This window comes from Myotis davidii, unplaced genomic scaffold (assembly GCF_000327345.1).
Source record: "Myotis davidii unplaced genomic scaffold, ASM32734v1 scaffold1847, whole genome shotgun sequence".
In the NCBI taxonomy this organism is placed as follows: Eukaryota; Metazoa; Chordata; class Mammalia; order Chiroptera; family Vespertilionidae; genus Myotis; species Myotis davidii.
In genome coordinates this window covers 269,344-285,370 of record NW_006298444.1, presented here as the reverse complement: position 1 = coordinate 285,370, position 16,027 = coordinate 269,344, and the positions used below count along the sequence as shown (strand labels likewise).

General features: G+C 36.0%; 1 protein-coding gene across 1 annotated transcript in view; it reads right to left on the bottom strand.

Moving 5' to 3' along the window:
• Positions 1-1,172: 1,172 nt before the first annotated feature.
• Positions 1,173-16,027, bottom strand: part of LOC102762689 (putative P2Y purinoceptor 10) — a 25,834-nt gene continuing 10,979 nt past the window's right edge. Inside the window, exon 2 of the mRNA XM_006774120.2 lies at positions 1,173-2,022. Coding sequence (XP_006774183.1) covers positions 1,173-1,973 — 801 coding nt within the window. The 5' untranslated portion in view covers positions 1,974-2,022. The remainder of the gene's footprint in view (positions 2,023-16,027) is intronic.

The window sequence follows — 16,027 nt, the reverse complement described above, 5'->3', positions numbered from 1 at the left end:
CTAAATTAATATTCTGATTATCAGCTATGATAATGAATGAATGCTTTGTTGGGCATACACTGGACTTCTACTATCAATATAAGCTTTGGTACATTTTTTTCTGGCTATATTTATTATAAAAGACCCATCTTAGACAAACCCCTCCAAGAACACCTCCCTAATAATTCCCCTAGGAGAATTATATATGGATCTAATCTAGATGAGTATTTTAGATAAGTAATGTCTAAATATAGCAATGGATGAAAGTATACCCAGAAGAAAAATTAGAGCTTCTAGATAATAAAATAGTAGAAATACCTAATTCATCTGATCAAACATATCATAAAGTACAAGTGACAGTGGATGAAGAAAAACATATAACTAGCTTAATAAAAAATTATGATAATACATGTAAAGGGTTTTTCAGTTGGCTGGCATGCTTGTTCCCCTTGGACCCTTCCTTGTCTAGTGTTAGACATTTTCTGTTCCTAATCAGTGTTACTGGTTTAATATTGTAGCTTTTGTTCCTGGCATGTAAATGTTATACTAGATGCATAAAAACAAAACTTAAGACAAGCAGCAAAATTACTTGAATCATGGTGGCTCAAAAATTAGAACTAACCCACAATACATTTTAACAAGGACATATAGGCTCTGACTGCTTCCCATTTACCTGCCTTTTATTTTAAATTAGTGGCCCGGTGCATGGATTCATGCACATTGAAAGGAAATTAATTAGATGAAATATTTTTAAATTGCCAGTGCATGTCAGACATACAGCTGGTCACTTAGCCTTTGATAGATAGAAGATAGATAGATAGATGATAGATAGATAGATAGATAGATAGATAGATAGATAGATAGATAGATAAGGGTCCCAGAATATGAGAGGGCACTCTGCAAAGTTGCTGTCGTACAGGGTGTGGAACGCAAAGGCACATGTACAGTAAACCAGATTCAGGGCAGACAGTGCCACAGAAGCAACATAACCCAAGGCCAAAGGTGGAATCGCACAGCCCCACAAAGAATTGGGCTCCATCCTCTCTGGTTCCGGGGTGTGTCACCAGAGAACTGCCACTGCCAATTCACTGCAACTCGGCAGCTCCTGCATTGAACGTCTGCCCCCTGGTGGTCATTGCACATAACAAAACAGGAAACAGAAACAAAGCCATAATTGAAAAGTTATTTTATTTTTAGCCAATCATTGATGAACCACTCTCCCTGCTCATGAGGCGAGAACGGGTCACAGAACTGCTATGGCGGGAGAGTTGGTCACGAAACTCTGAGGCCATGAAATAATAGAGAATTGGATCCAAAAGGCAGCAAAGACTTGCAAGGCAGAGACAAAAAGGGTGAAAATAGTGTGTGCTTTTGACAATGGAACAACTGCTAATGATATTTTCCTTTACCATGGTGTAAAAAATAAAGTTAATATGATAGGGAGTGAAGCATATGAAAAAGACTGCAGCACACATGAAAACCATACGCAATGCTTTCTGCCTCTCACTGATTCCCTGGAAAGCCACTGGTGGCTGCCTCAAGGATATGGTGGTTTTCCAGGTACACCATGCGATGATGATGACTGGGATCACAAATCCTGCCAGCTCAGCAACTGTAATCATCCCAACCAAAGCCATTGGATTCATTTCCTTGTATCCAAGATCAGCAAAGCAGGATTCAGTATTGTTGGCTAAGTCTGTGCCTCTGTAGATGGGAAATGGCAAACAGGCAGTGCCCACGATGACCCAGATGGCAGCACTGATGCCCACATCATACCTACGCTTCCAATCGGCAGCCACAGAGAGGTTGATCATGAAAATGATGGCTTTATTTTTCTTGCTGATGAAGCGGCACAGAACCCACAAGGCTACACTGTTAGCCAGAAGACCAGGGATGAATATGAGGATGTAGGTGGTTGCATAGAGAGTGTACTGAAATGTCAAATTAGTGACATTGCACTTGGTCACAGCATCGCTAACATTGTTGTCATGCATCTTGAATATTTCAGTATATTCATTAAAGTAAGTCGTAGAGTTATGATCCCTGCCCAAACCAAAGAAAAAAAAGTTTAGTGGTTAACCAGTTCTTTAGCCAACACCAAGATTTATTTTCACATTTGAAAAAACATAAAATATTATAATTAGAAGGGACCAGTTTGCAGATGAATAAATAAATGCTCAAGGAAAATATACTATTGATCTAAAGTCACCCAATGAATTAGTTAGAGAAACATGGAATTACCCCCAAACTTCTTTCCCAGATATTGAAAGATGTCTTTTGCAGGCAAGGATATTCTGAAATAGTCAGTCTACTGTTCTCACCACAGCAAAATGGGTGTGACATTTGAGTTTCTTTTGTGTCCAAATTTATCTTGCAAAAGCCTTGGTTAAAGTGAATACTGCTCAGTCATTCTCATTTGTAATGATAGAAATCTAGCCTCACCTTTTATGTCCCTTTGCCTCTCCTTTGTCTGCTACCTTGCCCTTCGGACTCTGACTTTCTATCTTGACACCACAATACTTGGAAAATGGCCCTGCTTCTCTTGGCCTGCATTTCCAGTATCCTGGCTGATTTTCAGTGGTTAGGGATGTTATCTCCTCATTGTTCTATCACAATAGCTTGTGTTTCTCATGCACTTTATGTCTTTCTCTAGAATTAGGTCCAATTTGAAATTTACATCAAAAACCAAGTAATAGTATATGAATTTAGAAGCTGAACTGGGATCTTTCCCCTTATGTGGTCTGGAAGAGAAGAGAGTAATTCTTTGTGTAATTCTGTACTGGTGTAACATCATAGACATGACAGATTATCCAACAGTCAGAGTAAATATTGATTAGGGCACCAGCAATACAAGCCACCAAAATCATTTCTTGGAAACAATTTAAAAGTTAATGTTGTTGCTTCTTTTCATTGAAGTAGTCATCATAAGGAGTAAAAGACCTTTGGACTTCTTTAATCTTATTTTATGATTTAGTATGGTTTCTATCATGTGTAGTGCCTGGGAAATATAGAATATTTAGGACTTCTCAAGGTCTGGCTGTGGATTTATTGGGTTTATGCAGACTGTCTACAAATAAGAATGGCTAAAAAGCAACAAACTTATTATTTTACTTTATCTCTCTTGTAAAATTTCAGACTGGAGAGGAACTTTGAAAATCATTTAATTCATTCTGCACATAATAGTGGTAGAAGAAGCAAGGCTCAGGTCATTAAAGCCACAAAGCCACTGAACAGAGATCTGGGAATTCAAATAGGAGGAAAATGTGCTTAACATTTATACACATTCTTCTCTTCATCATTTCTTTCCCTTTCAAAGACAAATTTTACAAACATAGCTTCTTTCCAATTTGCAAGAATGTTTATTACAGTTAGAGCTAGAAGTGGAAGAAATAATCCAGTGAGGTTATTCCTTGGGTGAAGTAAGGGTTTTTGTTGTTATTACTTTTATTTTGTTTTGATCACTTTAAGTTTATAAAAAGGGAGTGGACAAATGTCTATTCAGGTATTCAGGTCCTCTGCCCACTTTTTTTTTAAAACCCTTGCCTGAGGATATTTTTCCATTGATTTTTAGAAAGAATAGAAGAGAGAGGGAAAGATAGAGAGAAACATCAATGTGAGAGAAACACATTGATTGGCTGCCTCCTGCGCAAGCCTTGATCAGGGCCCGGGCCAGGGAGGACCCTGCAACCAATGTATGTGCCCTTGATTGGAATCAAACCAGGGACCCTTCAGTCTGCAGGCTGACGCTCTATCCACTGAGCAACCAGCCAGGGCCTCTGCCCACTTTTTAAATGGATTGTTTTGGTTTTGAGTTGTATGAGTTTTTACAAATTTTGGATATTAACCCCTTATCAGATTTATCATTGGCAAATATCTTCTCCCAGTTCGTAGGTTGTCTATTCATTTTATTCATGGTTTCCTTTGCTGTACAAAACCTTTCTGGTTTGACCCTGATAATTCTGCCCCCACACATAGTTACTGTAATATTATTGACTTATATTCTCTATGCTGTACTTTACAATCCCATGACTATTTTGTTTTTTGTTTTGTTTTTCCTATGACTATTTTGTAACTAACCATTTGTACTTCTTAATCCCTTCACCTATTTAACCCAGTCACCGAAACCCCTTCCCCTCTAGCAACTATCAGGCTGTTATTTTGAATTAGTGTTTTGGGTTTCTTTGGATATACCCAGAAGTGGAATCGTTGGGTCGTAAGACAGTTCCATTTTTAATTTTTAAAGGATTCTCCATACTGCTTTCCATCGTGGCTGCACCAATTTACATTCCCACCAACAGTCCATGAAGACTCCCTTTTCTCCACATCTTTCACAACACTTGTTTGTTGTTTTATTGATGATAGGCATTCTTATAGGTGTGAGGTGGTGTCTCATTGTGGTTTTAATTTGCTTTTCTTTGATGATTAGTGATATTGAGCAACTTTTCATATGTCTATTGGTCACCTCTATGTCCTCTTTAGAAAGATGTCTATTCAGGTCCTCTGGACATTTTCTAATTGGATTGTTTTTTAGGTGTTGAGTTGTACGAGTATTTTTATCAATTGTTATATTAACCCTTTATTGGAAGTATAATTGGTTAATGTATTCTTGCATTCAATAGGTTGAAATTTAATTTTTGTTAATGGTCTCTTTTACTGTGCAAAATTTTTTAGTTTGCTGTAGTCACATTTGTTTATTGTTTCTCTTTTGTTTCCCTTGTCGAAGGGATATATCAGAAATAATATTACTAAGAGCAATGTGAGAGAGTTTACTGCCTATGTTTTTTATCTAAGAGTTTTATTATTTGGGGTCTTACATGTAAGGTTTTATTTCATTTGAGTTTATTCTTGTATATGGTATAAGCAGGTGGTTTAGTTTTATTTTTTTCATGTATCTGTTCAGTTTTCCCAACACCATTTTTCTTTTTCATTTTTAATGTTTACTTAAATCATTTTTTTATTTTTCAATTACAGTTGATAAACAATATCATATTAGTTTCAGATATACTGTCCAGAGATGCGACATTATATAACTCACTAAGTGATCATTGCAATAAATCTGATACAATACATAGTTATTCCTGCCTTAACCCCATTATACATTCTTGCCTCCTTTTTCATATATTAATTGACCATATATATGTGAGTTTATTTCTGGGCTGTTATTCTGTTTCATTTATCTATATGCCTGTTTTTATGCCAGTACCATGCCATTTTGATTACTATAGCCTTGTAGCATAGTTTGATATCAGGTAGCATGATAACTCCAACTTTGTTCTTCTTTCTCAAGATTGTTGTGGCTATTCAGCATCTTTTGTGGTTGCATATACATTTTAGAATTATTTGTTGTATTTCTGTGAAAAATTCCATTTTTATTTTGATAGAGATTGCTTTAAAATTATAGATTGCTTTGGATAGTATGACCAGTTTAACAGTGTTAATTTTTCCTATCCATCAACACAATATATGCTTCCATTTATTTGTATTTTTTTATTCATTGTCTTATAATTTTCTGAGTATATGACTTTTACTTCCTTGGTTAAGTTTATTCTTAGGTATTTTATTTTTTAATCTCAATGGTAAATGGGATTGTTTGTTTGAAAGAGATATATAAATGTCAATGATGAGAGAAATTAATTGATTGGCTGCCTCCTGCATGCCCCCCTACAGGGGATTGAGCCCACAACCCAGGCATGTGCCTTGACTAGGAATCGAAAACCATGACCTCCTGGTTCATGGGTCAATGCTCAACCACTGAGCACACTGGCTGGGCAGATATTTTATTTATTTTATTTTTTATGCAATTATAAGTGGGATTGCTGTCCTAATCTCTCTTTTTTATAGTTTATTACTAGAGTACAAAATGCAACTATCCTGCTACTTTACTGAGTTCATTTATCAGTTTTATAGTGTTTTGGTGAAATCTTTAGGGTAAGTTATAAATAATCATGGGGTGTAAAATACAGCATAGGGACTATAATCAATAGCCTCTATATATAAAAGGCCAAGCCACCAAACCACTGGCCGACCAGCCAGTAAGTATGATGCACACTGACCACCAAGGGACAGATGCTCAATGCAGGAGCTGCCGAGTGACAGCAACTTTTCAGAGTGCCCTCTCGCACTCTGGGAACCCTCAGAGGACGTTGGACTGCTGGTTTCTGCCTGATCCCCACAGGCCAGGCTGAGGGACCCCACCTGCCGGAGGGACCCTGCCAGCCCTGAATGCGCATGAATCTGTGCACCAGGTCTCTAGTATTGTTATAACTATGTACGATGCTAAGAGTGTACTAGACTTATTGGGGGGATCACTTCATAAATTTTTAAATGTCTAACCACTATGCTATACACCTGAAACTTATATAAAACAGTATGAAATATTAATTATAATTGAAAAATAAATTTAAAATTTCATAAAAAGAAAACAAAAACAGGAGATGCCTGCTTTTAGATTCTCCTTGTAAGTAGCAGATTGACTTTCTATATTTTTTAAGTCCTTCTCCAGGAAATAGGCTAAAAGAACAGGATCCCAAGTGATTAATTGACAGATAAAAGAGAGCCCACATTATGAGCTACCGTTACTCTAAAGAGTGCTTTTCATTTTTTCTGCCCCTTATACTAGTATCCCATTCTTTCAATTTGAACTATCTTTGATATGTTCTACAAAAACATGCAGTCTTCTTAATGCATGACTTACAAAAGAGGATTGAGGAATTCTCATGGGTAAAAGACGGGAAATACTAGTAATTATCATAGTTTGACTATCAGTGATGTACCGCCGAACCTGCAATGGATTTTTTTATATGCATTATCTAATTAAATTCTCACAACTGTCCTCAGAGGTGGGTACTATTATTATTGTCATCATGCAGATGAGGAAACTGAAGTTCAGAGAGGTTCAGTAAATTCCTGGGGTAACAAAACTGGAAAATGGTAAAAATGAAATTTACTGTCACACCTGACTTGACCCAAAGTCTACAGTATCCTATTTCCACTACATCGCTTGCCTCTTACTTCTCAGGAGGTACTAGATAATAGAATGGGGTTCATTGTGACACTTGAAGGGTACATTATGGCAGAACCTTTTTAATAACATAGAGAATCTTATTACCTTATAACACTAAGATTACTCTAGTTAGGCTATCAGGAAATAACTAAACCCTTGTCCCCACACATTAAGCCAATGTCTCCTCACCACCCACTTTGACTTTAGTATTGGCACTGTTTCTACTCTCATCTATCATCTATGAAGAGGCTGTGAGAGAACAAAGGAAAATGTATCAAATGCATTTCAATTAAAAAAAATAAGGACAGTTTGCACACACCCAAATCACACCTCCACTTCTGCTTTTACAGATATGGGTATTTGATTCTGCTTCACTGGCGTACTAAGTTTCACTTACTAAAGGGGCATATTCTATTGATACTTTTATGTTAAATAATGGAGCTCTATCAGGCCTGAACAGCAAGCTAGAGATCAAGTTTACACCTTATTTTTTTTCTGTGGGTTCTTATACCTCTGCAAGTAATAGTTTATTGTGAGTTTAGAGATTTGCATGGCCTGATTTCCAAAATCTCTTTTCTTCTTCAGACTGAAAGGGAAGTGGGAAGTTTTTTTTTCCCCGAAAATATTTTTGGTGACAATTAAATGTAAAATACCCATGGTACGGATATGCTGGCGAAATTTGTTTGTGGCAAGGCAGACATATAAACTCTTAGAGAAGAAACATTTAACTTGCTGTGGATAATATGTGAAATTTCTGAAATGTAAGAGAGAAGAACAGACTAAACCATTAACAAGAACATGCTGAATGGAAGGGCTAAAGTTGGAGTATGTGCCTTCTCTATGTCTCTGCCTCTGCCTCTATATTTCTATCTTTGATGCTGGTTCTATTGTTGACTATTTCTGGTTTGACTTTTGGCCATTGTGTTGCCAATCTCTCTCCTCTTCAATCTAGATGTATTTTGTTGTTTCCTGTTTTAGGATGAAGTGTGAAATTGGTGACTCACTCCTAAGTCTGAGTTCTCTTTCTCCATACGTGCATGACTCTCCTCCCAGACAATCAAGCTAGAAACTGAGAATTTAAACAACTCCTATCACTACATTTTGCCCACACCCAATCAGAAACCAAGTGATTTTCCCTCCTAAAAAGCTCTTAAATTAATATCTATTCCATGTGTACTTTATAGCCATCCTAATCCAGGCCACAGCCATCATTCCTCTTGACTATTGTGACAGACACCTTAGTGAACTCCCTGTATCCCAGTTTTGACCTGTGTAGCTCATTCCCCATACTGTATCTAACACTAACACTAATTATGACTACTATTTATTGAGGGCTGCCATTTATTTATAGCCTAAGCACTTTTCACATATTATATAATTAATCCTCATAGAAGCCCTATGATTATTTCCATATTACAAATGAGGAAACTGAGACTAAGGGAGGTTAAATAAGTTGCACTAAAGTGAAAAAATGAATATTTTAAGGGATGGTGTATTAGAATTGGAACTCTTGCTTGTTTCCATACTCTCTTACCTTTATCGTGGTAATTACCACACTAATTGAGATTCTGTTAAGATGTGTTTCTTTAATTAAATTTTGCACTTCTTGTTGGCAGGACTATGTCGTTGTTTGACCTCTTCTTATCCTTTCCACTTTGTGGCCCAAGTGATTTTTCTTTGAAATGTTTTATAATTCTCCTGCCTAAAATCCTTCACTGATTCTCTGTTTCATTAAGGGAAACTTCTCACTGTGCCCTTAATGCCATACCTAATATGGTTCTTGCTCCCTTTGACATCACCTCATGCCATTCTCTTCCTCATCCTCTGTGCTTTAACTTTAACTTTTTAGAACAAGCCAAGATTTTGTTCCTGACTAAGTCCTCTGCACATGATACTCCTATCAGGAATTATCTTCCTATAGTTCTTCAGATGTTCAACTCCTTTTAATTTCAGTTTTCTAGTCAGAGAGACTTTTACTGTCCATCCCATCTTGGTAGTTCTACACATAATTATATATATATTATTATTCTCTCTTCTTTCTCTTCATAGCATCAATTGTAATTTAGATTTTTTAAATGTTAATTGGCTATTTCACCAACTGTGCTGTTAGTTCCATTAATGCCATAACAAGATCTGTTCAGTTCATCACCATATAGCCAAGACATAGGCTGCTACTTAGTAATCACTCAAAAAAAAGTAGTATAATTGAATTGAATTACATACAGGATAGTTTAAAGTCCCTATTTGGAAGCATTATGCAAAAGTACAAACCCTGATATGTCAACAAATACATTTCTGCTTTCCTAAAAATTTATGTTCTAATGGGTTATTGTCATCACTCATCCTTTACAACTAATAAAGTCTTGACTGAGTGCTCCACCCAAGAAAAATGGAGTCTGCAGTGTGGGAGAGAGACTAAGCAAAGGGACCCTGGTGGCTGTCATTTCAACTCTCTCCCCTGAGCCACAAATCTCAGTCTCTCCTCACAGGACACTGTTCCACTCCACCCTCTCTCTAATGAAGCACAGGAAAAATGCAAGTTTCCTATCTGATCATTCCCAATCAAATGTTGATTACTTGAGTTCCATCCAGCAGGCTGAAATGTTAGTAATGCCTGACAACATTATGGTGCTCATTTTAAGGTTTTAAGATGCAGAAAATTAAAAGTAAACTATAGTATCCATATGAGACTATCTTAAACATAAAGCTGAAAAACTTTGGTACGACAGTCGAAAGAGGAAAACCATGACCAGTCAGCAGATCAGGACCAGAGTTACAACCAAGAGCTGGGATTACAGGATCAAGAGGAAAGTGAAAGTGGCTTAAGTGAGAATTTTGATTATAGACCAGTTGAAGGTACATTGGACCAAGATATGAGTGAGCTTCAAAAAAAAAAAAAAAAACTCCTAGAGAACATTGATTCTCTTGCTCTTGATTTTAGTTTCGTTGTAGATTCTGATCAACAAGAAAGTATCACAAAGACAGAGGAAAACCAAGAACAGCCTGTAAATAACACACATCTTCAGTTTAGCAGGAGCAGCAAACTTGGAAAAGATCTGAGTGATCAAGGAAAACAAGAGCATGATCCAAACATTTCCAGTGGAAAAGAGGATGGGAGGGAAGATCAAGGTGAAGTAGGTACCCACATTGATAACCAAGAAAAGGAGAGAGAATTTCATAAGGAGCATTCTAACTGGGACAAGACTGTACTAAATATAATGATATTCTGTAATAGTCCAACCAATCAACTCATGTAAGAAAAAAGAAAAAAGATGAATTTGAAGAGGATAACTCCAATGAAGAAATGGAAGAGGAAACTGCATCAAAAATCAATAAGAGCTATCAAGATACTGAATGGCAGAGCTGAGAGGGAGAACCTGTCCTTGAGATCATCAGCAACCTTGAGGAGATGGAGAGAAAATTTCTGAGGCTTTTCTTATAGAACCTACTGATGATTGTGATAATGGCCCCAGACATACTTCAAGTGACAACTACTTCATCTCAAGGGAGGTCTTCCAAGAGGTTAAAAGAGTTCATTCAAATTACTATCACATAAAATATGAGAAGCAAGAAAAATAGAACATTAGCAGAGAGCTTACTGAATGAAGATAAAATTCAAGTAAAGCCTCTATGAGGTGTACAATGTATATTATGGCATTAACTTCTAGTGTTAAAGAGGTCGCATATGTAAGGCTGACCAACAGGGAAAACCGTTTGCCAAGATGCAATGATTTGATCTCCTACAAAACTCCTTAAACAAGTTTGTGGCACTGACCTATGCTAGCTCCTGTCATCTGTTTGTTACTAAGTACAGACTGGAGGAGATAAAAAAAGGGGCACCAACTGCAGCTGGATTATTTTGGAGCCTGAAAATCTATTTCTGCTTGTATGGATTTTGAAGTGACTCAGGGGACAATAAAAATTGAGTTCCTTCTCACTCAACAACCTCAGTTTTATCTGATCAACAGCTTATAACATTCAACTGCCCTTACAATCTGACCTAATTAGCCCCTTCCTTCTTCCAAGCTTTATAAATTTGTTCTCACTGCCAAACTTCATTAATTTCTTATTTTTCAAATGGTTTTCTTTCTCTAACATTATAATCACTAAGCTGCACAGCAAATTTCAGCATACTAATTTGTACCATACACTCCCAGAAAAGTTAAATTTCTAAATCTCTTCATTTTTGCAGCTATGACCTAGCACCTTCCCACATTTTACTTCCTCCTCTGCCCAGCCTAGATTAAGTGGTCAATTTAAATATTCTCACACAAGAACCCATAACTTCCTTGTTCACCATTCTTCTGCTGCACCAGCTTGGAAGGCCAAGATCAAGTTCATAATCCACTTTTTTACTATCTAAATTGCTAAATAACCTATTAAAAATATCAGGCTCTATTTGGAATGCCCAAACTAGAAATTTATGATCTCCAGTCTAAGTTTTGTTTTTTTTTGGTTCCAGACTTTTTTTACACACCTCTGATTAGTATCTTCTCCTGTTCCCATAGTAGCCATTCAGCACCTTCATGACTGTACTAAAGCTTCATCTTCTCTCCTGTTTTCCCATCTCCCATCTTTCTTTGCAGAGGGTACTTCTTAAATTAGATAAGATTGAGGTTGTTGAGTGAGAAGGAACTCAATTTTTATTGTCCCCTCCCAGCACATAGTCTACAGCTACATTCTTCTTACTTCCCAATACAGCTGCTCTTCCTGTTGCTGAAGATAAATTCTCATGCTTTCAATATGTTTTATTTATAATTAATTATTTCTTTTTACTCATAGATCATCATGCTCTACTCTACTCCCAGTCGTATCTTTGTCATAATGTGTCTCTAACACCCAAAATAAGTTTCATCTGGTCTGTGCATCTTATTCTAGCTTTTTGACACTTTCTTTCTCTTCTTAAATAAACTCACACGAGTTCTTTACACTGATTGTTTACCTTTTCTTACCTCATGCTTTCTTTTATATCTGTACATCCTTTAAATGTTTGTCATCCCTAGGTCTTCATCATCTCTTTTTATTCAGCACTCTTATACTGAGTAACATCATTCACTTTCATGGCTTCAATTGTGAGCTATATCTTGATGTTTTTCATGTCTCTATGCCCATGATATTAAACCTATATTCCAAAATTCCAGCTGAGATTTCCTATTTGAAGATCTACCTGGGATCTCTAAATGAATATGTCCAAAATAAAAAGCATTATACTACCTGATCTTTTACATATCTACCACCATCTATCCAGTTACAAGACCTAGAAACCATTGAATAATTCCAGACTTCCTCTTCTCTTTCATTCAATCAACCATGTTTTCTCTTTCTTCCTCTCCCTCTCAATTCTCCATCTCTCTGGATTATTATAACACTTGTAAACTGATATCCCTCCTCTCTCTTACCTTCTTTCTCTTTCTTCTCTCTTTAGATTAAAACACTAATTAACTGATATATCTGACTCAAGTATTTCCTTCCTAAAATCTGTCTCTACTCTGCTACCAAAATGATGTATCAAAATTGCAAATCTGGCCTACCATGTCCACCACAGGAATTGCTCTTAACAATATATTCACTGCATTATACTATATTTTCCCATTTATACCTCTGTATTTCTGACTCATCTATGATAATTTTGAAGGCAGAGACCATGTCTTGCTCATCTTTAAGTCTGTAGAACCTAGCAGGATGAGTGGCACATAGTCATTAAGTAAATATCCTTAACATAACAAATAGTCTGCCTTATGATAACTCTTATATTGTTAACTATTTATGAATCCCTCCATAGTGGACTGTGAGTTTGTGAAGTAGGGGGCCATGCACTAAATTTTTTTTATCATTCCCCTTCTCCCTAACATTAGAACAAGGTTTTAGGTGTAGATTATACCAGTTAGACAATCATATACTTTACTAGTACAAAGTAGCCCATCAGTATTTCCAGTACCCAACTGGCACCATACTTAGTTATCACAAAATTGTTCACTACATTTCTTATGCTTGAATTTATACATCTATGACAATTTTGTAACTACCAATTTTACTTCTTAATCCATTCACTTTTTCACCTTTTTCACCAGTCCTCCAATGCCTCGCCCCATTGTAAAATCAGGAAACTGAGGCTCCAAAAAGTGACTTAATTTGCCTGAAGACATAAGGTTATCAAGTGACAGAGTAAGGAGGGTAGAACCTGGACCTCTGGCATCAAGGTGAATGCTCTTTTTCTAGTACAACTTTGCAAAGCTTTACCTATCATTTCCCCCTTTTTTCATTCCTTATTATGTCACTGATACCACCAAGTAAAGATGTTTATCAAATTTGCTTATCTTATTTTCTTTGATGATAGTGCCAATATGTAGGCTTATCATTTTTGGAAAAAGGAAAATTAAATAGGGAAAGGTTGTTGATGGGGGCCCTGCTCACTTCCTAGGGGACAACCTTTGCAGGCCATTTTGGAACCTAAATTGCTTTAAAATATTTTTCTTCTTTGAACCAAAAAAAAATCTCACATGAATTACTCAAGGCAGTCTGACCCCCATGAACATGGTGTCCTTCATTTAATCACTCACAACCATAAGTAAAGAAGAGCAACTGGAATTTGGAACTCTACTGTTTCCTGAATTAATTAAAATCAACTCTAAATAACCCACAAACATATGTAGCCTATACATTCTTCTATAAGTTCAAAGAAATATTTTTTTTATCCTTGAAATGAATTAAAATAATTAGACTATTCACAAACTAATACCTCAAAATTTGAATTAAACTTTCCTGCATGTAACTTTATCAGATTTATAAAATAATTTTTGAAAGGCTTAATTAGGTATCATTTTGGAAGTTGGGGAGCATTTTGGGTGTAGAAAGAATTATGTCCTTTGGGAAAATCTGGGGCCATATCTTGATGCAGTTATCAGCTCTCTGGCCTGAAATAACTCACTTCATATCTCTGGGCTTCAGTTTCCTCATTTATAAAAAAGTAACAATGTTCATGCCTGGTACACAGTAGACATTAAATAAATGTTAGTTCATTTCAGCTTTACTTGTACAAAAAGTAATATCCATGGGCCTTTGGTTGAATTCTGTACTTTTCTGGGTTTAGCAAATGCCCCAAAAAGTAGAGTTATGAGAAATGGCCAGCAGTACTAAAGCAATAATTCTTAAAGTTTAAGGGTTGGAAGCATGTGTTACTTTAAAAAATATATTTCTTATTATACAGAATATATCTGGAAATCAAAATAATCTCCCTAAAATACAAACTGATGGAAATACAGGTCTAAAAAATATTTTTGGCTCTACTTGGAAAACTTTAATCTGATGGAGTAGGTTTTTCTAGGAGTTCTTATGAAATATTTTTATGTTTTTCAAAGAAAAGTTTGATTTTAAAAGATTGAGAAATACTGTTTGAGTGACATTGTCATTGTGGAAATTAGATTTCAGAATTATTCACCTTGTTTGTTGTCTGATTTTATCATTTTAAAAAAGAATGAATTTACTTGAAAAACACTTGCCTATGGCCTAAAAGTTGAGGATCTCATGGTAAAATTCTGAAAAGAGTATAATGATCTTTGGCAAAAGTTAATGGGTTCCCTTCAAGATATAGACTATATTTCCAAAAGATTCCCTCTGGCTAATGTCTATACTATGGTCCCACTATTTATCACTTCATGATATATAACTCTTCTAAGATGCCTAAGTGTGTAGTCAAATCGTTGTATTCCTAGGAAGGAAATTAAAGATTTTCTATTTCAAATTTTTCCTCTTATTATAGATTATAATATTGAAATCCAGAGAAATAAAGCAACTTGCTCAAGGCCACACACTAAGTCACTGGCAGTACTTGAGCTAGAACCAATGCTTCTTGGTTCTCTGTATATTGATCCATCTGCTTCATCACTCACCTATGATATATGTGATCCAAACTAGATGAAAATGTCTTGCAAAATCCATGAGTTGGATTGTAATTAGACTTTTGACCAAATATTTTAAATAAAGTATGAACTAACTTCCAGTAATTGCCCTGATTATTAGAATTCTTAGAAAAGGTGGTTTCACAACAGGCAGATTCATTCTCTTTGTTAGAGCTGTGACAGAAGATTATAGATTTCCCTGCCTCTTAAGACACCAAATGAATGTGTGTTGAAAGCTGATATCCCTGTCTTGTTCTTGATCTTAAAGGAAATGCTGTGGTTTTTGCCCATTGAGTATGATGTTGGCTGTGGATGTCATATATGGCCTTTATTACATTGAGGTATATTCTCTTTATTCTAAATTTGCTGAGTTTTTATCATAAATGGGTGCTGGTTATGATCATATGTTTTTTTCTGCCTCTGTTGGTATAATCATGTGATTATTATCCTTTATTTTGTTTATGTGCTGCATCACATTTATTGATTTTTGGATATTGCACCACCTTCTTACACCATAAACAAGAATAAACTCAAAATAGTTTAAGGACTAACCTGTTATACTCAAAACCATAAAAATCCCAGAAGAAAACATAGGCAGTAAAATCTCAAACATTTCTTATAGCAATATTTTTCTGATATTTCCCCCAGACAAGGGAAAAAATAAACATATGGGACTATATCAACCTAAAAAGTTTTTTTCACAACAAAGGAAACCATCAACAAAATGAAAAGACAACCTATTGAATAGGAGAACATATTCAGCAACAATACATCAGATAAGGGGTTAATATCCAAAATTTACAAAGAACTTATAAAACTAAACACCAGCCTGGCTAGTGTGACTCAGTGGTTGAGTGTCTACCCAGGACACTGGTTCCATTCCCAGTCAGGCCACATGCTTGGGTTGTAGGCTTGATCCCCAATAGACGGTGGTCAAGAGACAGCCAATTAATGACATTTCTCTCTCATCGATGTTTCTGTCTCTCTATCTGTCTCACTTCCTTTCTGAAAATCAATAAAAATTTTAAAAATAAAAAATAGTCCTGGAATGGGTGACAAATTTAATATTTAAAATTAGACACACACACACACACACACACACACACACACACACACACACACACACACACTGGGGACAAAATGAGAC